The sequence below is a fragment of the Neoarius graeffei genome, chromosome 2 (genome assembly GCF_027579695.1).
Source record: "Neoarius graeffei isolate fNeoGra1 chromosome 2, fNeoGra1.pri, whole genome shotgun sequence".
NCBI classification, from domain to species: Eukaryota; Metazoa; Chordata; class Actinopteri; order Siluriformes; family Ariidae; genus Neoarius; species Neoarius graeffei.
The window spans coordinates 34,577,792-34,602,875 of NC_083570.1; the positions used below are offsets into that span (position 1 = coordinate 34,577,792).

General features: G+C 39.1%; 1 protein-coding gene across 2 annotated transcripts in view; it reads left to right on the forward strand.

The window, feature by feature from the left end:
* Positions 1-25,084, forward strand: part of smek1 (SMEK homolog 1, suppressor of mek1 (Dictyostelium)) — a 58,280-nt gene that overhangs the window by 16,563 nt on the left and 16,633 nt on the right. For both annotated transcript variants that reach the window (XM_060914119.1, XM_060914120.1), the window contains exons 5-10: positions 10,177-10,254; positions 10,345-10,461; positions 12,267-12,383; positions 20,888-21,019; positions 23,610-23,712; positions 23,937-24,095. In XM_060914119.1, the coding sequence (XP_060770102.1) occupies positions 10,177-10,254; positions 10,345-10,461; positions 12,267-12,383; positions 20,888-21,019; positions 23,610-23,712; positions 23,937-24,095 (706 nt within the window). The remainder of the gene's footprint in view (positions 1-10,176; positions 10,255-10,344; positions 10,462-12,266; positions 12,384-20,887; positions 21,020-23,609; positions 23,713-23,936; positions 24,096-25,084) is intronic.

The window sequence follows — 25,084 nt, forward strand, 5'->3', positions numbered from 1 at the left end:
ATGAACAGTGATTTGCTCCATCTTAGGCAATCCAATGAAGAGAATCGATCATCATGACCTCCTGTTGATCACAAAGGGATTTGACCCTCAGAACTGCCACCTTAAAATAAGTTGCTGTATTACTGTAACTGTAATGATTTAGAATGTTTCTGATGCAATTACCCTAATATATGTATAACTAAGATACACTGAAAAAAAAAGTAAGGCAACTGCATATTATAAAGTTTAAATTTTGGCACTTTATTAAATGGACTAGATTAAGATTAAAACATATTTAAAGGAAAAGAGAACTTAATTCATACATTCAAATTTGCAGGAAGATTATGTACTTATAAACACATTCATGAAGGGAATTTGTTAATAAGTGTCAAATGTAGCATAATTTCGAATAATGACGATAAGCATATTTGGCAGTATGTCGTCACTGTGACCCTTTAACAAAAGAATAATCCGGAGCCTTCTTTTGTTAAATGGATCCCAGTGACATCACACTGCCAAAGATGCTTATGATTATTATTTGAAATGATGCTATATTTGACACATTTGGACAACTTCACTTCGTGAGAGTGTTTAAGTACATAATCTTTCTGCAAACCCAAACTAATGAATTAAGTTTTCTACTCCTTTAAAGAAGATTAATTCTCCTTGGCTTTTGTTTGGCCCAATGTTGGGCAACCCTCTCATAGTCCATCTTGCTGTCATCCATGCTGATGTGGATCAAATTGTCCAGCGAGTCTTCTCTTAGCTTATTAAAGGATATGGGACATGGATTTTTTTCTGGGCATAATTATGTATAAAGGACATAAGAAATGCCATCTAAATCACTGCAGGGCGTCAAAAATGTGAAAATCATCACATTATTCAAGTTTTTTTTATACATCAGCGTAAAACAAGGATTCGTTAATGAGCTAGGTGGTCACGTGACCTGTGACGTAACAAAAACTTTCCAAGGAGCCAGCGCTTGGGAATCTAATGCAAACAGGTTACCGAAATGGACACCATCGACAGTGACATTCCCGATGTTTCACAGAGATGTGAAGTTAGACCCTATCAATTCGAACCGATAGCTGGAAATTCACATGAACATGGATCTTGTCTTTACTCTGACGGGTCAGATGATTCTGAGAGTGAGAGTTCATTCAGCCCTCATGAAACTGAAAGCAGGGGTGATAGCGTTCCGGCGCCGCGCCGGATTTCCGGCGTACCGTGGCTGGGGAAAAAAAAAAAAATCTAGTTCGCCCATTGTCCTGTGTCATTCTGAGATGCGCAGATAGACAGTAAAGGGAATTCCGAATTCCCTTTACTGTCTATCTGCGCATCTCAGAATGACACAGGACAATGGGCGAACTAGATTTTTTTTTTTCCCCCAGCCACGGTACGCCGGAAATCCGGCGCGGCGCCGGAACGCTATCACCCCTGTGAAAGCGGTCGGCTCGATAACACTTCCTGGTAAGTTAAAAACAATTCTGCTCAGAGGCTAATGATCTGTTGAAAGAAGTATTATTTTTGTATCATACATTGAAAGTTCATCATAGATCTAGCTAAAGTCCGTTGCAAGCTAGTTTTTTTTTCTGATGTTTTTCGAGATTGATTGAGATACAATGCTTCCAGAGTCCGAGATGAAAACATTCAAAATGGCGAAACGAGTCAGAATTATGATAATCAATAATTGATACACCCAAAATTATAATACTAATCCTTACCTCGGCTTTCAGACGCTTAGCGCAGAGGTCTTCAACGGGGGGGTCGCGAAATCGCACCGGATCACTCATATCAACAAAAATATTCCTGCCCTGTCCCCTGGCCTCCGTGCAGGGATGCAAACAGCGCGCCTTTCGGCGGATGCTGCCTTTTTCACGGCTGAATCGCGCAGATCCGATTTAAAAAAAAAAATAGGGATATTAATTCATGAAACATGAAGTATAAGGATGAGAAAAAAACATTTTAAATCGGGAAGCTGCGCACATTTGTGCAGCCTGGCGCAAATGTGCGCAGCTTCCCGATTTAAACTGTGTTTTTCTCATCCTTATACTTCCTGTTTCATGTTTCATGAATTAATATCGCTCAGTACCTGAGTATTAATGTTGAAAGAATCCTCAGTGAAATGGTCCGAACACAGTTTGTGGGAAACAGTAGGTGCAAAGTTTTTTCAACAGGTGTTCTGTAAAGTTATCCTACCTCTTGGATTTGTCCTACCAAGCCTACTGCGCATGCGCGAAGCCTACTGCGCATGCGCAGGTGAGCCCACACTTTCCTCAGCTTCGGGTCCTTGGGGAATGCAAAAAAACTTACTCCAGGGCATTTCCCATTGGAATTATTGCAACCATAAGCAGCACAATACACCATGATGTCCAGTGTACTTTAAAGACTAAAGAAACAATTTTCTTGTCATCCACTTCTCCATTCATCTACCCGCTTGTGCTGTGCCCAAAAGTTTTTGTTACGTATGATCACGTGACGGCGGCTCTTCCGGTTGCAAAAAATGCATATCGGAAGTCGAGCAGAAATGCCATATAATCATCACGAATATAATGATTTTGCTGAATTTAATAGATGATTTTGTATTTGTTGATGCAATTAATTCATATTTTTAAAGGCGTCACGCAGTGGCGATAAAAGTCGCATTATTCTGCACCAGAATGCTTTCGAGATTCGAAATAAATTGACCATTGATTTTTCAAAAGCTTCCCGCGGTTGTAATCGGTCCTTATTTGGTCATGCCCATCACTTGAAATTTCCCGCGTTCGCAGCGCCCCCTCTCGGTCAATGGAACAGCTGCGTGACGTCATACCAGTAACCACTCGGTGCAGTTGCAATGACGGACACACCAGAAAATAGGAGCAATGCTGAGGAAATTAGCTTTGATTTTACCGATACAGAAGAAGAAAATGGCCCACAAGTAGAGATTTTGACAGCTGAATGTCCTGGTGGTATCCAGCCTTACAGATTTGAACCTGAGCGCTCATCTTCAGAAGAAAATGAGGACAGTTCTGACGACGACAGAAACAAAGACGAGAATGAAGAAGACCGGCGACTTGAAGACTTGTTTTGGTTGGTTTCTCTGACTAAATCACTACTTGTGTGCATTTTTAAAGACCATTTTCACTTGAATTAGAATGCTGTGTGATTAATCTATGATTGTGTAATACTGATAGCTGTAGGGGGTGAAAGTATAGCTAGAAAGATTGAATTCTAGCAACTTGACAGCTTGCGATCTCGTGAAATGCAGTGGGCCTTCTGATACAGTAGACCCCTTGATATTCCAGTTTTCATCATTTTCCTTTTATTGCGGTTGATTTTAACTTGATATTCAGTATGTTATAGGCTGGGAGTATTGAGCTTTGTATTGTATTGTTTAGTAAACGTACAATCGTCAGTAATAAGTGATAATTATTAGTTAAAGGCAGCTCTGTGGCATAAATCTTTCAATTAATCTTCTGTCATCCATTTGCTAAAATTATGTGCCACATATGTTATCAAGACAACACTTCATGTGACAAAGATATGACAAATACATAAATGTATGAAAATCATTTTGTACAATTAATGATTGATACATAGAAACACTTAAAACATGTGTTTTTAAAAAAATATTTTTTTTCTATCAATACCTAGCCATGACCTTGAAATCAGATCCATTGATAACAGTCACAAATAGTGTTCAGTGTTCGTTGTTACAGCCAAACACAATACACCGATTAGGCATTTTGTATCACAGAATATTAATACATCATTTCATAGTGTTTTGAGTGTTCAAAACTATCCACAAACTGAATAAATCCACAAAATCCGCAATGTAAACAACTCTGGTAAACGCACGCTATAGAGAAAACATGGCGACAGGCCAGCATCACCTAAGGGAGGTTACTGGTATGACGTCACACATAAGTTGACCTAGTTAACGGCTGGCTGCCTAAATTTGGCTGTGCGCGTCAACTTTAAATGCTTGTAGCGGGCGCATCGTGACACTGAGATCGCGGGAAACCGAGGGGCTTGAATAACCCACCAAACCCGACATTTTGACACATGATATAGCCTGATTGCTGAAATTACCGCACGACGCCTTTCATGGAAAGAAACTGATATAGCGTGCATTTATGTTTCATGTCCCATATCCTTTAAGATCAGTCGGCTTTGTCTGTCTGGTGGGGGACAACATCAGCAGCCAATGAGATCGCTTATAATGAATTGGAAAATTCCGGGATGTCTGACATTTTCTTTCAATATTTTTATTGGATGGTTTGAACACGTGATCTTGACATAGCCAACAGATTAATTTGTTTACATCATACCACGCGGACATATTACTTTGACAGAATCAACACAAACATTGGAAAAAAAGACCGCTTGTTTAACACACGTATCAATCAATATGTAAATAGATCTGTTATTTGCTCTCCAATGTATCAAGTTACTTGTGGGTAGGAAATTTAACGTATCGGCATAAATCTAAGCTTATCAGATTTTAACTAAAGCGACGAAGCGTATCGGTGGGCAGAGCAAGCGTATCGGGCCCGATACGCTAAAACGCTTTGGGGGAAAACCATGAGCCACAATGCAGTTGTCAGTTTGTAGAATTTGGAGGGAGGAAAGAAGGACCCGTCATTCAGTACATTTAGTTTTTGCTTATTGTTGGTTTTTAAGCCTTTTCTCCAATTAGCACTGTACAGCAGATCTGTAATTACTCTGGATTATAACAGCCTCATACTTATAGAAATGCATCAGCCTGATTTTTGATGGCTTTGACCATATGACGTACATACGAACAACTTTTGTGTACTACCATAGGGAACCTGACTGTAAGTGCAAGGCAATGTATCTCATGAACACTTGACCACCGGACAGCAAAATTTGTATCTTTATTTACATAAGGTAGATGGGTTTTTCTTCAGTGTTTTATTCTTAATTTGGTTTTTAAAAAATTACATGGGATTATTTACTAACACATTTTATGGAAAATGTTCATGACAGTTTCACATAAGAGTGATTCCACGCTTATGGGTACTGAAATGGGGACATGAACTTATTTTTAAAAATTCACCTAAAACCATTTCTTTTTTTACCATCAGGGCACAAAACATGTAATCTTTAATGAATGATATGTTAAAAGATAACTTTAATTTTCTGAGATGTAATAAAAACATATTTATATGCCAAAGTCAAGCCTATGAGTTCCAAAATGATGTCTGTTACATTACTTCTGTTACGATTGTCCATCTCGCGTCTGTTACAAATTAATTACAATCTAGCTATATACCATGTTAATCTTATTGAAAGAATGTGTATGTTTATTCTACTACACATGTTTATTAATTATATTTGCTAAAACATCACCTTCCTATGTTTCAAAAAGTAATTCTACATTGTTAAAATTGAGAATATATATGTCCACAACACTTCTGTTACGTTCTGACTTTGGCATATAAATGTGTTTTTATTACATCTCAGAAAATTAAAGTTATCTTTTAACATATCATTCATTAAAGATTACATGTTTTGTGACCTGATGGTAAAAAAAGAAATGGTTTTAGGTGAATTTTTAAAAATAAGTTCATGTCCCCATTTCAGTACCCATAAGCGTGGAATCACTCATAAAACTAGTTAAAATGGTTTTATTCGTCCACAAGCTTGTTGGACAGTTGACGGTTTGTCATGTAAGGGCGATAGACAGATATAAGTGCAGGAAGAGTTTTTCTGAAAACATGCTAGCAAACCGATCCAAAACGGAGACCGAGTCGGAAAACGGCCAGTGGTCCAGCAAGGCAGGACATCAGAGGTAATACAATACTCATTCCAAAAATATAAACCAGGTCAAAACCAGAAAAATGATGCAAAATACAAGGCTTTCGCAAAGTCTGTGTATTACTGAGAGTCCTTATGTATGCGCTCTGATTGAGCTGTAATCAGGAACAGGTGCATGCCAATTAGTCCTAATGGCGCGCGCACATGCGCTTTGTCATCTACGGCTGTGCTCCAAGCGCCAATGCGTGACGGATGTAACCAAACAACTGTTTGATGCATTAAGTTTGATCTTTGATCATAACTATATAGTAATAATGTAAAGTGAATGCGCTGGTTCACTGCTGTCCACCAGGCACCCAGCAGAGTTGCACCATAATAAATGTCATGGTGTTTCAGGCGCATGGCGTACGGTTTCAAAGAAAGGACCAAGTATGTATCCATAACTGCGATGTGTATCTTGTTATTGGTATCACTGTCACAAGACAATGCAGCAATTTTATTGACGCGAAATAGACTACAGTACACTACACAATTTGATGGCTCGTGCTATAACGTTAACATTCTGTTCAGGTTGATTTTGTGCCCTTGTAAATATTTTGCTCATGCATTCATTGGGGGCTCTGCTCTTAGGCAGTGCCGAAATATCTATATTGTGCTCAGCCTTATGATGTATCCAAATGCAAAATTACCATTAATCTTTATGGTGCCGCCATGAATTCTACTGTATATTTGCATTCATCTGGTGTAGTTTGCTTCTTCTTGTGAACATAGTGATTATACTTGAGTACAGACCAAAAGAACCGGAGTCTGTGTCCAAACAAACCCACAGTGTAGTTGCAGGGTGAGGACCCAGACTCTGTGTAATGTGTGTTATAATACTGATACTGAGTTACAGGACATTCTGCAGTGCAACAGAAATACAGTGTGTTCTGGATATCAGGAACAGAGACAAACTATAATGCTGTGTTACTAGGCTTGTGCAGTATAATAATATCTCTCCACACTATTTTATCCTGAAATGTGTCAGTGATGTTTACTCCCATTATATTTTATTATATTATATTATGCATTTTGTATAGAAGTGCCACAGTTTTAAGGTATGCTAGTATGTGGTGTTGGTTTGCACAGATGTTCTCAAGACACCAATATTGACTGACATGAGCTGGAAGCCCCGCCCCTGCTCTGAATCTTACATGCTCTGGACTTGTTCTTGGGGCATCCTCACTTAATGATAAATGTTATGTTAGCTAACATTAGACATACAAACAAATCAGTTAACTGTTATTCAGGGGCTTCAAAGTTTGGGAGAATAGCAGGGTACAAATAATTTACAGCAGGGTGCAAAATGGTAAAATGTCTGCCAGCGGCAGACATATAATGCACGCAAAGCGTGCAGGGATATGTGAGTGTGTGTATGTGTGTGTGTGTGTGTGTGTGTGTGTGTGTATATATATATTAGAGAGAGAGATGCAAGTACGAATTTTTCCTGGGGCGGGATGGTTTGGAACAGGCCATCTAAAATTGGGATAACATTTACCCGGGACAGGTATTTGAGGTGGGTCATCTAGCTTAAGCTTGATTAGCGTTGTTACGCACGCCAGTGTTTCCCACAGAAATTTTGGAGACTATGGGGGAGGCGCGGGGGTTGTTTAAAATTGAGTGATATGTTAAATATTAAGTTATTACTGAAAAACTGTTGATTAAAAAAACAGACACTTAGAAATGGTCCTATAAACAACTTTACCAGTATAAAAGATTACCAGGACTACAAAAATGCAGAAAAATAGGCTTTACTTATCCAAATGCACCTGTTGGTTCAAAAGTTAAACTGCATAGAACCTCACAGCACAACATGAAGTTACCTTAAAATATAATATAAATGCCTCAGCTTTCATGTAAGAAAAAAAACTATTAATACTAGTGCTGTGTGCAGTTAGTCTCTCCTGAAGACTAAATTTAAACAATAATTATAAACTAATAAAATAAATGGCTCAGGCTTCATAGAAGAAAAAAAACAATTTGAACAGAATCTCACAGTATGATGCTGAAGCTGCCTAAACAATGGAAAATAAAATACCATTTTGGCAAAAACGTTGACCTCCATTAATTTCTTGTATTAAGTAAAAAAATATGTTGCCAGATACTGCTGACGTTTTACAGCCCAAAATATGTTCAAACCCGCCAAAATGCACTTAAAACCGCCCAAATTGGGCAGGAAAACACGCAATCTGGCAACACAGGCGGCAGTAATGACTACACTCGTGTGGAGGATGTAAACACAGTTGACGCAGCAACGGACATACATGACATAGTGGATGTAATTTACGTTCACAACTTTTTTTGCTGTCAGAAATATTTAATATTAAATTTTGTGACTCGACTGACAATAGCCGGCGGCATAACAAGCCATAGCCGGCGATTTGCCGCCGGTGACCGGCTACTTTTGAGACCGCTGGTTATTATTAGGGATGATTTTGGAAAATTTTGGCTGAAAATTGACGTAAACAGTGTTTTGGGTTTTTGGTTAAAAAATAAAACCTGAAATATTGGAAATGCTTAATTTTTTTTCTTTCTTTTAAGGTTATTGTTAAGGGACCATTTTTAAAAATGGGAAATCAGAATCAGGGAGAAATCATTTTATTTTTAAATGCATGAGCTCTTCTGCTCCTTAATTTTGACTTGACTGGCTGACGATTCACTTCAGGCTTGTTTGATATTGATTTTTCCCTGATCGTCATTTCACCACGTTAAAATATAAGCGTTTTAATCACTGAGAACCTAAAAACGAACAGGAAAATGAACATTTCCAGTCAAAACAGTAAAAAAAAAAACAAAACTAAACAAACAGAATGCAGCGTGCAACCAAAACAAATGGCACACAAACTAAAGGTGTACAATCAACTGTATGTGGTCTTGTCCAGAGGGTTCATCAGATAATCCAAATAACTTTGAATCTATTCATAAAGAAATAAGTGTGGTGTAATTAGGCCAGTATGCTGATTTAAAGAAGGTTAATGGAAAGTCTGGTGTGCCTATTTATTTATTTACTTTAGCAAGTTCCTGTAGAGGAGTTGTAATGTGTATTGTTTTCAGACAAGAGGGGGTTGGTTCCCATGGAAACCTAGGGAGCTTTCCATCAAGCTCCTTTATTTGTTGTAAAGAGCAGACCACAATATACAGAATGATTCCGTCTGTTTATTTGTACGTAGGTTATTTTGCAAAAGAAACACATTTTGGACCTCTTTCTGAGGATAGGATTTTCAAGCTCGTTTTATTTCGAACACAAGTGGTTTCTATTGATTTCAACCTGTGGGATAATGACCAATACTTACTTTGTTTGCATGGGGTATTGCAAATGGAAAGACATGTAAAATATGTCTTGGACATTTCATTCTGACACTAGTTGTGTAATTTAACTTTTTGATGTACTATTGCTAAACATTCATGGAGAATGCTTTAGTGAGCGAATGAAGGAAATATCTGAGCTTGGTTTATTGATGTTAAAATAAGCAGACTTTATTCGTACACATTCACAATAAATTAGAAAAAAACAAAGTGATCAGTTACATAATATTAAAAAAATAAAGATGTGTGCAATCACAAAAATGCTTTATTTTATCAGTACTAATTTAATAACAAGCTAAACATTTTTGGCGAAAATAATACAGCTGATTATAGTATCTGGATTTTAATAAATTTTGTCCTGCCACAGACATTCTTACATTTACATTTCTCTACGTTTTTTTTTTTAATGTGTTTTAAAAAGGTAACAATTCTTATCACTGATATCAATCAACCTTAAACATTTGTTCGGGTTTATACTTGAAACATGCGTGTCATGATGCTGAGAGGGGGTTGATGGGTGGGCATAATGTACAAAAGGACTTGTATGGAATCCAAAATCTTCACAGCTTGCGTGGATCTATGGTGCTGTGTGTCCACTAACTTGAGGAGATTGGTTGAGGCAGGGAGGTGTGTCTGGTTATGTACCTGGAAATGTTATAACAAGATACTTGATACTCAGCGACAGTGTTTCTGTGATCCATTCAGACTCTCAGCAGCGTATAATGAATGCAGCATTAGTGGAAACATTTTCTAGCACTGTTCCAGAAGACAAGAAGAGCCCCAAGAGACCAAGGTTATTGATGCAGTGGCATTTCATATCGTGAAATGGGGACCATGTCTTTACTACCAATTTACAAGTCACTGTGCAACTAACCAGGAAGTCAAAAAGCTTCCAAGCACCAGCCCTTAAAGACTAATGAAAACTTTAGCACTCTTGCTTACTATGATATGATGCAGTATGTCGCATTGTTTTGGCCCTGGACTGCAGACGCAGCTATGTGACATGATGTCTCAGTTGAGCACAGGAATAATCCACTAACCTGATTACTCTCTGCTTCATTGTTCTGTCTTTTTTTTTTTTTTTTCTAGGATGATGAGAAGTTTCTAACTGAGCTCTTTGCACAACTAACAGATGAAGCCACAGATGATGACAAACGGCAGGAACTGGTAATGACAAGATCATTACTGATGTACAGCAAAGGATTTACAGGTTATACGCTCCTTTGTTGCTGACCTGCTACCTTTTTTGTCTTGTAGGTCAATTTTCTGAAGGAGTTTTGCGCCTTCTCACAGACTCTACAGCCACAAAACAGAGATGCGTTCTTCAAGACCCTCTCCAACATGGGAATTCTGCCAGCGTTGGAAGTTATACTGGTGAGTCTGAATCTGTTCCATCAGAAACTAAAAAATCCAATAGATCAGTGTTTCTCAACCACTAACGGGCTGTGAAGTGCCATCTAGTGGGCCATGAATTTTTTTCAAGTTTGAAGCCAAATATTAATAGTTCAGGATATTGTCGGGTCCCAAATCCGGTAGCTGGTTTGGCGTATACTTTTCAAGTGGAATAAATACATTTGTGGGTAAATCAAGAACAACAAACCTTTTTGTTACATTTAACCCACTCGTTCACACATGTACAGAGAGTGAGTGTGCAGTGGGCTGAATAAATAAATACAATTGTGGATAAATTATATGGATCTGTGATGTCTGCTGGAAGAGAAGAGCAGGGAGGATTGAGAATTGAGCAGTTGTGGTTTGTTTACACCTTATACTAAAACTTGGAACCTAGCAACCTTCTCAAAAACGTGATCAAAAAGCCCAGAAAGTCCTATTTACCCAGGCAAAAACGATACAGGATTTATCTTCTTGTGTCCTGATCCGCAGATCTTTAACCCAGCCACATATAAAAGTTGTATGCCTCCATGCTCTTCCAGGTTTTCATCTCTGTGTCCATGTTGAATGATGTCTGCAGCACCAGGTACTTTCAGATGTCAGGGAACTCAATGGATGGATAATTTTCCAACTCGTAATGAATGAATGAATAACTTAAGTTGATCAGCAGAGCTGGTGGGGTTGTGTACAGATACAAATACAAAAGACTAAAAATGTATACCATCTTAAAAAAACCCTTAAATCTGTTAATTATCTTCATATTAAATTAATAGTATGCATAACTATTGTCTTTGTATGTGGTTACGGCTACAATAGGATCAAAATTTATTCTACTAATGTCAAATTTAGCTAGTAAATTTTTCTTTCATAGGAAAAATCCTTCTTTGTTAGCATGTAAGAATCTAATCCCATTGAGTAGTTTCTATATCCACTTCTTTTGAGTCTACTTCTTGGTTTTAATAACTTGCTTGTTTGTTGCGCACACACATTACAGTAAGTTCTTCTGTTAATCAACCAGACTCCACTTTTGGATCATTAATCCCTTTTGGCTAAGAATGCCCTGCATGCATGATTTTATGTTGGCTTCTGGTACATCTATACAGTTTTAAATACAGTACCTACAATTAAAAACTTTTTTTTTTTTTTAATTGCATTTATTTAATTCCTGGACTCCCATCTGTAACAGGGAGTGATGTTGCATCCCATTAATACACGTTATAAAAGATTATTAGATTCTAATAGAATAGATGAGCCAAAATAATTGGGGATCTTTTTTAATGGGCCCCGATTCGTTACAAGTGTGTATAGGTGGGCCTCAAAGCAGAAAAGGTTGAGAACCCCTGCAGTAGATGATACAATATTGATTACTCTGTGTAAGTTTTGTAATGAGTTTAGAGTTGTAAGAATCCAGTGTTCTCATATTTAAATTGTCTACAATATATTAGCTTGAATCTTTGAATGGTCAGTCCTTACTGAAAGATGTGTAGTTGATTGTGGTCCCTTTTTGGAATTTATTATTTTTAATTGTATTCATTAATATAACACGGCACGTCCAAGCTAATTCCATTCTGAAATAAAAATGTTGTCTTTTTATGTAGCACAATGTTTCCTCTGCTTATGTCTCTAACATTTTTATGATTGTGTCATGGTAGGGGTTGAGTTGTAAATCTCCTATTAATCAGCATAAAACTGAATATTTTGGGGAAATGTCTCAATAATAAGTTGATGGTCTTTCAGATAAAATGGGTCAGAAAACAGTGACCTGGTTTTTATTTGCTAATGATCAGGGGATGGATGATGTGCAAGTGCGAGGTGCGGCCACAGATATCTTCTCTTACCTGGTGGAGTACAATCCCTCTATGGTGCGCGAGTTTGTCATGCAGGAGTCCCAGCAGAATGATGATGTAAGTGACACACACACCATGCCACTGATTAAACCACTTCCTCATTGTCCCAGGCATATAAAACAATTTTATGGAAGCAGACACTAAAAACCCTTTCCATTACTTTAGCATTCTCTTAATGGCAGTAAATAAGAAATGGAGGGGATGTGATGAGTATTTTACACCTTCTAATTAGTTTCCATAGTTTGGAAGTTCACAAGTTTTTATATTTATCATTAGGTTTTTACAGTAATTAAACTGTTTGACTCCCTTAAATTGAAAAGGTTTAATCCAAGCTTAAAAACAAGTGGGTCCACATAAGTTCAACTTGGATCCAATGTTCTGTTGTTGGAAAGTTTAGGGTTAAGAGTGGCAATTTCCCAGTAAAACACTCATGTCCATAGAATTAATTATATAGACACAAGTGTTTTCCTCGGAAATATGCCACTTGTATTTTCATACGAGCTATATCCGGACAGCAGTCATGACATATTTAAAGAATATTTGCTGGCTGGTAGATCAGGTATATTCCATTCAGATACCATGATCTTGAACGAGTCAAAGACGAGTTCAGTATCATGCTTGCTGAATGGAATACATCTGCTATATCATGAAAAAAGCCTGTTATTAATAATAATAATATTATACGTACACATTCGATGGAACAATTATAGATTTTACAAAAAGTTCAGGGGGGTAACTTATTGAATGCTGATTCTGATCGAATGTAATTCAATGTTCTGTCAATCCAGTGTACAAAGTCAAAGTTCTAACAATAAAAATGGTACAAGTCAAAAAAGCCTGAACAACAAACCCAACTTGTATACAAGCTAGGTTGACAGTTCAAGTTTAAAGTTACTTTTGGTAGTAGTTAATTGTTACATTGCAGTTGTTCCAAACAAAACGGCTTTGCTGAGTGAAGTCCTCTTGTAAAAGTCTCTCTGTCACTTTTCCTCACCTCTAGAACTTTGACAATATTTCCACTATTACTCTCTCTTCCAGTTTTTCAATGTCCGTTGGTATGTTTTTCTCTTGTAAATATGCATGAAGAATATCCAGTGACGTTTTGGTAGCCTTTCAGGTGTTCAGCGCATCTTTCTCTTTAAATCTACTTTTTAATGAAGCAGACCTCATGGCCATGTTTGTGTACAAATTATCACAGTCACTCGTTAGTGCGGAAGTTTTACATCGCTGACGTGTCCCTTTTCCAGTTTTTCAATGTCCATTGGTATGTTTTTCTCTTGTAAATATGCGTGAAGAACATATTATGAAGTTTAGGTAGCCTTTCGGGTGTTCAGCGCATCTTTAGTTTGTTTATTTATTTAGTGCTTAATCTGAGCACTGAATTAACCCCGTTTTCTCTCTCTCCCCTGGCTGACAAAAATGATTGTATGCATGCGCAGCAGAAAAGTTTTGTCATTGGATCTTCAGATGAGCTCCGATGTGTGACGTCGTGTTGTCAAGCCAATGTGCAATATTATAACAATATTGCACACTTATTCTCCATTGGTTAGAGTGGTGTAGTACATGGAGGATAAGTGATATAATAATATTGCATGCCATTAATAAACCTGCTAGAAGGGAAAAGAATACATGTTTTTATTCCATGGAAAAAGTGGCCCGTATGTATAATAATTTTCAATATGCTAGCCTTAACACCAGGCATTGCCCGAATGCCCGATTTGCCTGACCAAGACGTTTGGGCAGAAATATTTTAGCGAGTTAGGCCAGTTCAGGCACACCTGCTGCTTCTTTAAGCACGAAAATGGTTTTCGAACGAGTACGTTGCAAAAAACAAGACACATTAACCAGCATCCTCGCCTCCCCTCTGATCATCACTTTAGTTTTTTTGTTCCGATTTGTAACGGCGATTCTGATTGGCTCGCTTCAGGTGCACATGCACATTTGTGCGCATGTTCTTAAAGTGGTGCATATAATGTTTACCATCCTCCTATCAAGTAGCATCTGTGACTGGGGATTCTCAGCAGTCAAAAGAATCAAAAATGACTGGAGATTACACACATGCACGCACCCATACACAGAGCACGCGCGCACACACAGAGATGCACGTTTGTGGGGTAATTATACTGTATGGATCTGTCATGCCTGCTGGAAGAGGAGAGCAGGGAGGATTGGGAATTGAGCGACAGTCGTTTGTTTACACCCGATACCAAAACTTGTAGCGTCCCATCACAAAGACACGGACAAAAAGCCCAGAAACACTTTATTTACCCGGGTAAAAACGATACAGGATTTATCTTGTAGTGTTCTGATCCATAGATCTATAACCCAGCCACATATAAAAAGTTGTACTCCTTCATGCTCTTCTGGGTTTTTATCCGTGTGTCCGTGTAGAACAATGTCTGCAGCACCGGGTAGTTTGAGATGTCTGGGAACTCATCGGATGTATAATTCTTCCAACTCATAATGAATGAATAATTTTATTTAAACACAATAAGTTGATCAACAGAGCTGGTGGGGTCGTGCATGTACAGGTAGAAATAATTACAAATACAAAAGACTATGGGCAGTACGGTGGTGTAGTGGTTAGCGCTGTCGCCTCACAGCAAGAAGGTCCAGGTTCGAGCCCCGTGGCCGGCGAGGGCCTTTCTGTGTGGAGTTTGCATGTTCTCCCCGTGTCTGCGTGGGTTTCCTCCGGGTGCTCCGGTTTCCCCCACAGTCCAAAGACATGCAGGTTAGGTTAACTGGTGACTCTAAATTGACCATAGGTGTGAATGTGAGTGTGAATGGTTGTCTGTGTCTATTGGCCCTTTTCCACTACCCTTTTTCAGCTCACTTCAGCCCGACACGGCTCGCGTTTCGACTACCTCAGAACAGCACGACTCAGCTCGCTTCAGCCCTACTCAGCACCCAAAACTCGCACGGTTTTGGAGTGGGGCTGAAGCGAGCCCAACCAAGCCGAGTGGGGCTAGGGGCGTGAGGAGACACTCCCCTGTGCACTGATTGGTGAGGAGGAGTGTCCTCACATGCCCACACACGCCCTGCGAGCACGCTGGGATCTGTAAACACCGTAAACCCGGAAGAAGAATTACGAATTACGAGAATTTCTGAAGCCTTATGCGCCTCGCCTCATCTATACGCTCTTGCCAGTATCTGTTCGCGTTGTTGGTGAGAACAAGCCACAGCACCAAGACCAGCAACACCTAACGACTCCATGTTTATTGTTTACTATCCGGGTCGTGAGACTACCGCTTAAAAGGTCACTGATGTCACTGTTTGCGCCGCCTAACGACATCACGTGACGTCCACCCATTTTCGCTAACTCCACCCAATGTGTCCACCCACTTCCAGCCAGCACGGTTCAGCGCGGTTGTAGTCGAAATGCAACTCCAACAGCCCCATTCAGCTCGACTCAGCCTAACACAGCACGGCACGGCTCAGCCCAACTCAGCCGCGTTGGTAGTGGAAAAGCGGCATATGTGTCAGCCCTGTGATGACCTGGCGACTTGTCCAGGGTGTACCCCGCCTTTCGCCCATAGTCAGCTGGGATAGGCTCCAGCTTGCCTGCGACCCTGTAGAACAGGATAAAGCGGCTAGAGATAATGAGATGAGATGAGACAAGACTATATGCAATCTTTTGGGGAAAAAAAAACCTTAAAATCTGTTGATTTATCTGTTAATTATCTTCATATTAAGTTAAGAGTGTGCATAATTATTGTCTTTGTATTTAGTTACAGCTACAATATGATCAAATTTTATTCTACTAATGTCAAATTTAGGTGGTAAAGTTTTCTTTCATAGGAAAAATCCTTTGTTAGTGTGTAAGGATCTATCCCATTGAGTAGTTTCTATATCCACTTCTTTTGATTGTACTTCGTGGTTTTAATAACCTGCTTGTTTGTTGTACACAAACATGGTAATAAGTTCTCGTGCTAATGGATCAGACTCCAGTTTTGGATCGTTAATCTCTTGACTGAGAATGCCCTGCATGCATGGTTTGGCTTCTGGCACATCCATACAGTTTTAAATACAATACCTACAATCTAAAAAAATTTATTGCATTTATTTAAATTCCCATCTGTAACAGGGAGTGTTGTTGCATCCCATTAATACACTTTTTACATTAGATTATTAAAATAGATGAGCCAAAATAATTGGAGATCCTTTTTAATGGGCCCCGACTCGGCACAAGTATGAATAGGTGGGCCTTCAAGCAGAAAAGGTCGAGAACCCCTGCTCTACAGGGCCCGGATCTTGATGCATATAATGCTGAGAGGGCAGTCCACCTATGGTGGATGGAGGGACAGCATGAATGGCGCCCACAATTTTCAGAGGCTGCACAGGAAGCTGATGTAGATGAGGACAGGTTGTTTAATTTCCTCCTAAATGTAATGGCAAACTGAATGATAAGACAGTACTGCAGTACAGACTCCTGCTTTATAATGTTTTTAGTTTTATAATTCATCTTTGCAATATTGCGAGTCATTGTTAGGCAAAATAAAGTGTGTTGTGTCCTAAACTCTGTATAAAAAGACATTATGTACTCGTATTGTACGTAAGTCTTGCATATATTGATTTATGTTTCATGTTTTCAGGACTTGTCTTGTTCTGTTGCCGAAATAAATGTTTTTAAATTTTTTTTTTTTAAAACATGTACTTTTGTCTAAATAACTCAATTATACCCCTAGAAAACATATCAGTATGGCCTTGAACCATGTACTTAAAAACTTGCCAAAATACCGCAAAATTTTAGGGCAAAAGGAAATTCAAGGGGGGCAAAAAAAATGTTATGCTATCTGAAGTTGTCAAAAGTTAATGTTGAGGCCTGGTATGTCACTCATGAGGAAATCGATGAATTGTTTTCAGAAATTTGCGTACATTTTGTTTGTGAATGTGTCTATATAATAAAAAGAATTTCACATGTTTGCTTGAAGATATGAAGTTTATCTTGTTGAAAAGCTTGCATTTTTTTGTACAAAATACATTGTGGATCTGAGTGACACATTTAAATAATATTGGCTGGCGTTGAGTGGTATATCAGATATATTCCACTCAGCTACAGGTAGCATGATATTAAACAAGTCGAAGATAAGTATGGAATATCTGATATACCATGAAAAAAAAGCCAGACAATTTTATTATTATACATGCACATTCCTTTCGGGTGTTCAATGTGTCTTTCTCTTTTTCAAAATTCTCTCAAAATCTTCCGTATTTAACGAAGCAAACCTGGCGGCCATGTTTATTTACAAATTGTCAGTCGCTTGCAAGCGTGGAAGTTTTACGTCTCTGATGTGTCATGTCTTGACAACCATGCAATATTGTAAACCATATTCAACACATTCTCCATTGGGTAGAGTGACGTAATACATGTAAGATAAGCGATATGCTAAACAATATTGCATGCTATCAAACCAAATGAATGAAATCCGCTAGAAAGAAATAGAATAAATGTTTTTATTCCATCAAAAAAGTGTCCTGTGTGTATAATAAATAATATTGGCTGGCTTTGAGTGGTCCATCAGATGTATTTCATTCAGCTAGCATGATATTGAACTTGTCTTCAATATCATGTTGGCTGAATGGAATATATCTGATGGACCATGAAAAAAAAGCCATGAAATATAAATATTCACTCTCTTCATATCAGCATTCTTGAAGGCCAACGCGAGCTTAGCCGCGACTTGGTGCTGTTAGCGCGGCAGTCCAATTACCTTCCAGCTGGCGTAGTGTTGAAGGCTAACACTAGCGTAGTCAAGCTGAATATTGTTGTTGTTTATTATTATTTTTCCTGTGTAACTTACTTAGTTACTTTTAAAATCAACGTCGACAGCTACACGCAGTGGAGGTACCTGGTAGCCGAAATTTTCTCAAAATCTTCCGTTTTTAATTAAACAAACGTGGAAGTTTTACATCTCCAACGTGTGACATCGTGTTGTTTTGACAACGTGCAACACTGTTACAATGTTAGACACTCATTCTCCATTGGGTAGCATGGCGTAATACACGGAGGGTAAGCGATATGATATTTCATGCTATTAATAAACCTACTAGAAGGGAATAGAATACCTGTTTTTATTCCATCAAAAGAGTATCCTAGATGTATAATAATTTCCAATATTTTACTCCAATGATGTTACTCCCAGTATTTTCCCACTGATTGGACATGCGTTGTCGAAATGGTGAACCGGTTCAAAGTTGAAAATTCTATTGATTAACTTGCGTGGGTGGGTGGGGGGGTGGTTTTTTTTGTTTGTTTTTTGTGGATGTGTCCATATAATTATAAAGAACATTACATGATTGCGCGAAAATATGAAATTTTTCTTCTCATGTTGAAAAATGTCACTCACTTGCTTTATTCATTCATGATGTATACATTTGCCACCTGAAAATAAACTTCACATCTTCGCACAACTGTATCATACCCTTTTAATGTAGCTAATATATATAGCGCGCACACGCTATTTTAGTAGGAAGGACAACCAGTGAACCGGCGACAGGGTCATGGGTGTCTAAGGCTCATTGATTCGCATGGGGTACGAAAGCTAGACTATATGGTCAAATTCCACAAAAGAGCTACTGTAGCACAAACTGCTGAAAAGATTAATGCTGGTACATTTCTGTTTTAGCCACCATTAACTTTTTCAGCAGTTTATGCAACAGTAGCTCTTCTGTGGGTTTCGACCATATGAACTAGCCTTCATGCCCCATGCGAATCAGTGAGCCTTGGCTGCCCATCATGACCCTGTTACTGGTTCACCAGTTGTCCTTCCTTGGAACACTTTTGGTAGGTACTAACCACTACATATCGAACACCCCACAAGATGTGCCATTTTGGAGATGCTCAGTCCCAGTCATCTAGCCATCACAATTTGTCCCTTGTCAAAGTCGCTCAGATCCTTACACTTGCCCATTTTTCCTGCTTCCAACACATCAACTTCAGGAACTGACTCTTCTCTTGCTACCTAATAAATCCCACCCCTTGACAGGTGGCAGATTCTACCATAACAGAGGCCAGTTAAGTCCCATCTCCTTAAATTGCTGAATTGATTGATTGTTTTGATCATTCTATTAAGTTTTTCTAGTAGCATTTGGGGTCTTGGACATTCACAGTAAATTTTAGGACAGTAGTCCTGGTAACTAATTAATAAAAGCCTGACATGACAGACATGCTAAATGACAATAGAAACACATCGGTTTCTATCATCAAAACCTGACAGACAAACTAACGTCTACCATTGTATTCTGACAGACACTCTAGATGACAATAGCAACAAAACTGTTTCTTACATTATTAATCTGACAAATTTAGTAATATTAAATACCTCATCACTAGAACCAAATAAAATATTGAAATAAAAAAGATAAAATTTATTTTCAAAATTGAAATATCAACAATAATTGTCAGAACAGTGACGATAGACACGACTGTGTCACTTTCGCGGGGAAATAACACATTGAAATGGCCTGTCGGCTGAAAGGGTCGCAAGTGGCTCTGATTTATCTCAACTTACGATAGTTTTCCTTCAGAAAAATTTAAATATGAATGCACAAATATATTCTCAATGTTTCTATCGTCAAAAATTTCTATCGTCAGGATAGCTGACTGAAAATCTTACCTTGATTTATTTGATGAAATCTAGCTGTCAGAACTCCAAGTCTTGCCCGGAAGTAAATGTCTGCTGTCACAAAAATCATGTGCAGTAGAATTTCCTCTCTGCGTCAGTCAACATGTGCGTAGTGAGGGCTTGAATTTTGCTATCGTCAGGTGCATTTGACTGACAGACTGACGATAGCATTTTTTAAAAATAACTGTGGGCTTCTCTCGTGAACGAAATAGTTTTTTCGCTGTTAATCTATTTCAACTCTATCTGTTGACACCCAAAAATTATAAAGCCTGCTTCCACACGATAACTACCAAAGATCCATAATGGCTGAGTCTATCGTCAGGTCATCTGACAGAAATTCACTAACGATAGCAACAGGGATAATGAAAGTGATTTTTAAAATGGGAGTTATGTCTGTCAGATATGTCAAAGAAATAGAACTTTATTCTTTAAAAATATTTTACTGATATACTCTGTATTTTTAAATGACGTGCTGTTTTAGAAGACCAAATACCATATTTTCAATCTTGAAAATATTACCTCACTGAAAAAAGGACAAGAAAAATTTCTTATTTTGTGGGCAAGTGGTTAATGGATCCAGTTACGGTAGAATCTGCCAGGTGCCATTGTAATGAGATCAATGTTATTCACTTCACCTGTCAGTGGTCATAATGTTATGGCTGATTGGTGTGTATGTATTTATATAAAATTTTAAATGTGGCATTTTAAAGTAGAAAATCTGGTTTTGTAGCTCGAGTTGATTTGAAGTATAATTTTTAAAATGAGTGAAACAAATGAGATTTGTCATGAGTTTTCCTTGTGACTCCCATTTATCAATCAGCTACTGCTCTAGACCCTTTACACTCATTTCTTGCCAGAATGAATGGAGTTAATGTTTAATATGAAATCATGTGGAATCATTAATCATTGTCTCTTTCTGGTGTCTTTTTTCTGCAGGATATCTTGTTGATTAATCTGATCATTGAGCACATGATCTGTGATACGGACCCTGAGCTGGGGGGAGCTGTGCAGCTAATGGGGCTACTGAGGACTCTAGTGGACCCTGAAAACATGCTGGCAACTGCTAATGTGAGCCCAGTGTGAAAGACCAACTTATAAATCACACTTCTGCACTTTATCTGGAATTATTTTAAGTTCTTTATAGTATGTCTTAGGCCCTGGTCACACCACAGCTCACAATGGGTTTGTGGATCCTTGGCGATGACAAATTGGTAGCATCCGCCACCTATCGTGTGATGCACGGTGAATGTTCTCTGAGCTTCGCGAGTTGTTTTTGTTGTGTCTCCATCCTGTGAGTGGCCAAAAATGTCATGAAATTATTCAAGGTATGCGTTGAAATTTGGTGGTGATGTTTTTGTTGGCAAACTAAGCAGTGAATACACACAGGTGGGTTTGGCAATATTTCCCAAAGCTCGGGGAACCGTCTTTGAGCCCCTTGAGATGTATTCATCTCGAATCCATATCCCTGATCAGTGTGGGAAATTAGGAATTTTAAGCAGACTGTCACAGGACAGACAAGTCTGAAATGATGTCTGTCCGTCCAAATTTCAGCCTGTCTGAATGATGGGCCAAAGGCCCGGAACAATGTGGCTGGGGGTCTGGGGCCCACCTTTGGATCCCGGAAGCTTGAAGGGCTTTAGATGCCTGGAGATGGTTTTTCAGCTATTTCCAGGCACATTTTTGTGATCCTCAAAGGCCAAATTGCACTAGACATTAGTTACTAATTACACTACAAATGGAATATAATTTACAAGAAAATGTCAAAAGATTCAAGAAAAACATGCTAAAAGTGCATATCACGGGTAAATTCAGGAGCAAGATCAATGTCATTCTCCTATTTTGTATTAAACTTTGGTCAAATATCTGTCACATTGTGTGCAAGTTTTTTTTACCTCGCGCAATACCAGAAAAATTAAGTTGAAATCAAGCCATTTAAGGTGAATTCGTCCGCCTCTGAAAAAACTTGGCATTTGGATTTCCCGGCAAACACTGATTTTTGTGATGTCACATGCGGGATGCCTCCTTCTGAATCCTACGTCAGCGCTGGTTTGTTTGAGAAAACGACCGCATTATTTACATCCCTAGTGTTGTCTCCGTCGTCTTCACTACTTGAATAATCATCAAATCCAAACAGATGAAGCCCTAAGGACCTTTGGTGGCTGAGTTATGAATTTTTAAATCCCCGCACACAAGCGGCTGGAGCCAGGGCTTGTGCGAAAGCTTTCCTTGAGCTGCGCTTGCTTCTGATGTCAGATCGGGCACTGCCTGGGCTCCTTCAAAAGGTCTGAAGTAGAGGGATGTGCTTGTAAAGTTTGGCATGGCTGGGACTTTGGGTGGCCAAGTTATGAAATTTTTAAAGGCTGGCTCGAGCCAGGGCTCATATTTAAAGTTTTCGGTGAGCAGCGCTCGTGTGGGGGATACATGGGCGAATAATGGGCCAAGGCAGGTTCATACTGGGCCATGCCTGGGCTGGTTCGAAAGGGCTCGGGGAGAGGGACTTGCTTGTTAATTTTGATGGGGTTAGGCCCGTCGGTGGCAGAGTTATGAATTTTTAAATCCCCACGCGCAAGCGGCTGGAGCCAGGGCTCGTGCTAAAGCTTTCTGTGATCCGTGCTTGCTCCTGATGTTGGATTGGGCCATGTCTGGGCTCGTTCGAAAAGTCTCGGGGAGAGGAATGTGTCTGTAAAGTTTGGTGGGGCTGGGACTTTGCGTGACAGAGTTACGACTTTTTAAAGTTCACCCAGTGTAACATTTGGAAGAAAATTAAAAGTAGATTAGACCCATATCTTTACAATTTCTCGTGGGCCATCTGGTTTGATGCTTTTGAAATACAGATGGACAAATGCGAAAATTACCAGTAAATGTCTACCGATCTGGCCTTATTTCCCACTGATGCTCGCGGGAGCCTCAACAACACAGTGGCTCGGCATAGCCTAACCTTCCCCAAGACTTAAAAAGTGCATTTACATTCAGGGCTCCTTTGGAGCGCGTTGTACGCGTGCTTGGGACCCAGTTGTTATGGGAAATACCTGATGCTGATTTGAGCATAATCGGCATGTGCTGTAAGGACATTGTTTTCAAAGAGACTTTGCAAGTATTCTGTCAGGTATGCGGCGGTAGAGGAGTCGAAATGCAGGAAGAGTGTTTATTAGCAAGCGTGTCATTTACAAAAACAAAACACAAACAAAACTGAAAGTAGACTCATAAACATGGCTAGACACAAAAGTGACAGTGATGATGATAATACTTCGCAAAGCCTCTGTGTCCTTATATGCATGTGCTGATTGCGCTCAAATCAGCATCAGGTGGTTCCCATAATGACTGGGTCCTGTGAGCGAGCGTGGCGTCTCGAGTGTGCGTAGGCGTGACAGTCAAGTGTTTACTTGCTGTGTGACTGCAACTTTTAGCTCGCCTGTATATTGCCATGCATCGTCGCCAAAACGCCTCATTTTCATCGATAACTCATCGCAAAGCATTGCGAGCTGTAGTGTGACCAGAGCTTTACTTTCAGTCTGAAGCAGCAGCAGGTGTGCTTTAGCAGTGAAGTAATAGATATGCAGTGGTAAGATACAGGCATACATTCCAGCTGCATGAGCTGTTATTTTGGAGGTAATCAGTTGCATTTCTAAAATTAAAGCATTTTTTTTTTCTTTTGCAGAAAACAGAAAAGACGGAGTTCTTAAGTTTCTTCTATAAGCATTGCATGCATGTGCTCTCTGCTCCATTGCTAGCCAATACCACTGAGGAGAAACCCAGCAAAGGTGAGAGAGAGAAAGTGAGTGAGAGAATGTGTTTGAAAAAATGAGACATAGTTTGTACTTGCTTAACAAACCGAGCTGGGGAAGTGAGCTGGAATGTGTGATGAATGTGTGGGTTGTCTTTCAGATTTAAACATTCTGTATGTCATTGCCGTTGAAATATTTCCGAGCTAACTGTTGGAGACAAAAACATTCACTATTCTCAGCCTCTGGTTTCCTTTCTGCAGATGATTTCCAGACATGCCAGTTGTTGGCGCTAATTGTGGAGCTCCTCACCTTCTGTGTGGAACATCACACATATCACATAAAGAACTACATTATCAACAAAGACATCCTACGCAGAGTGTTGGTGCTCACTGCATCCCAGCATGCCTTTCTAGCTCTCTGTGAGTAATCACACACGCGCGCACATGCACACAGGTAGAAGGATGTGCTATTGAATGTCTCAATATTTCAACTAACAAATTTTCTTAGTCATTTAAGGGTTTTTTTTGGTGTTATATTGGTAGGTTATGGGTTATTGATCAACATAATTTCAGATTTATAGGGTTACTGTAACATTTTTGCAGTAATCATCATTCTGTAACGTGTGTAAAATAAGTCACTAAAAACCAAAGGAATATTCCTTGCACTGACTTGTGTAGTGGGAAAGGTGAGGCTGCATGTCCTGACGCATCTTTTCAAAAAAAGTCAGCAAGCACATCTGAAAGGGCGCTGTCACATCCAACTTTGAACGATTAAAACATGATGGTGTATGTGTGTGTTGTTTTAGGAAAATAATCCATGCTGTCCAGATGTTATTACTGCCCAGCACAAAGCAAAGCGACATTGTTCATCCACTCATCTGCCAATCCAGTGTACATCTCCATCCATTTTGGCATATCACTACAGTGACGTGGCCGCTCTGACGGCTTCAGCCATCAAAGTGTCTAGGGAACATTTACAGTAGTGGTTTCCTGTTGCCTTCTACTGGATTATTATAGAGGTTTTCTCCTCTCAACCATTCACATTCACACCTATGGACAATTTTTAGAGCTATCAATTACCATGCCTGACCTGTATGTCTTTGGACTGTGGGGGGGGGAGAAACCGGAGCCATGTTTTACAGTGGTGCTTGAAAGTTTGTGAACCCTTTAGAATTTTCTATATTTCTGCATAAATATGACCTAAAACAACATCAGATTTTCACACAAGTCCTAAAAGTAGATAAAGAGAACCCAATTAAACAAATGAGACAAAAATATTACACTTGGTCATTTATTTATTGAGGAAAATGATCCAATATTACATATCTGTGAGTGGCAAAAGTATCTGAACCTTTGCTTTCAGTATCTGGTGTAACCCCCTTGTGCAGCAGTAACTGCAATTAAACGTT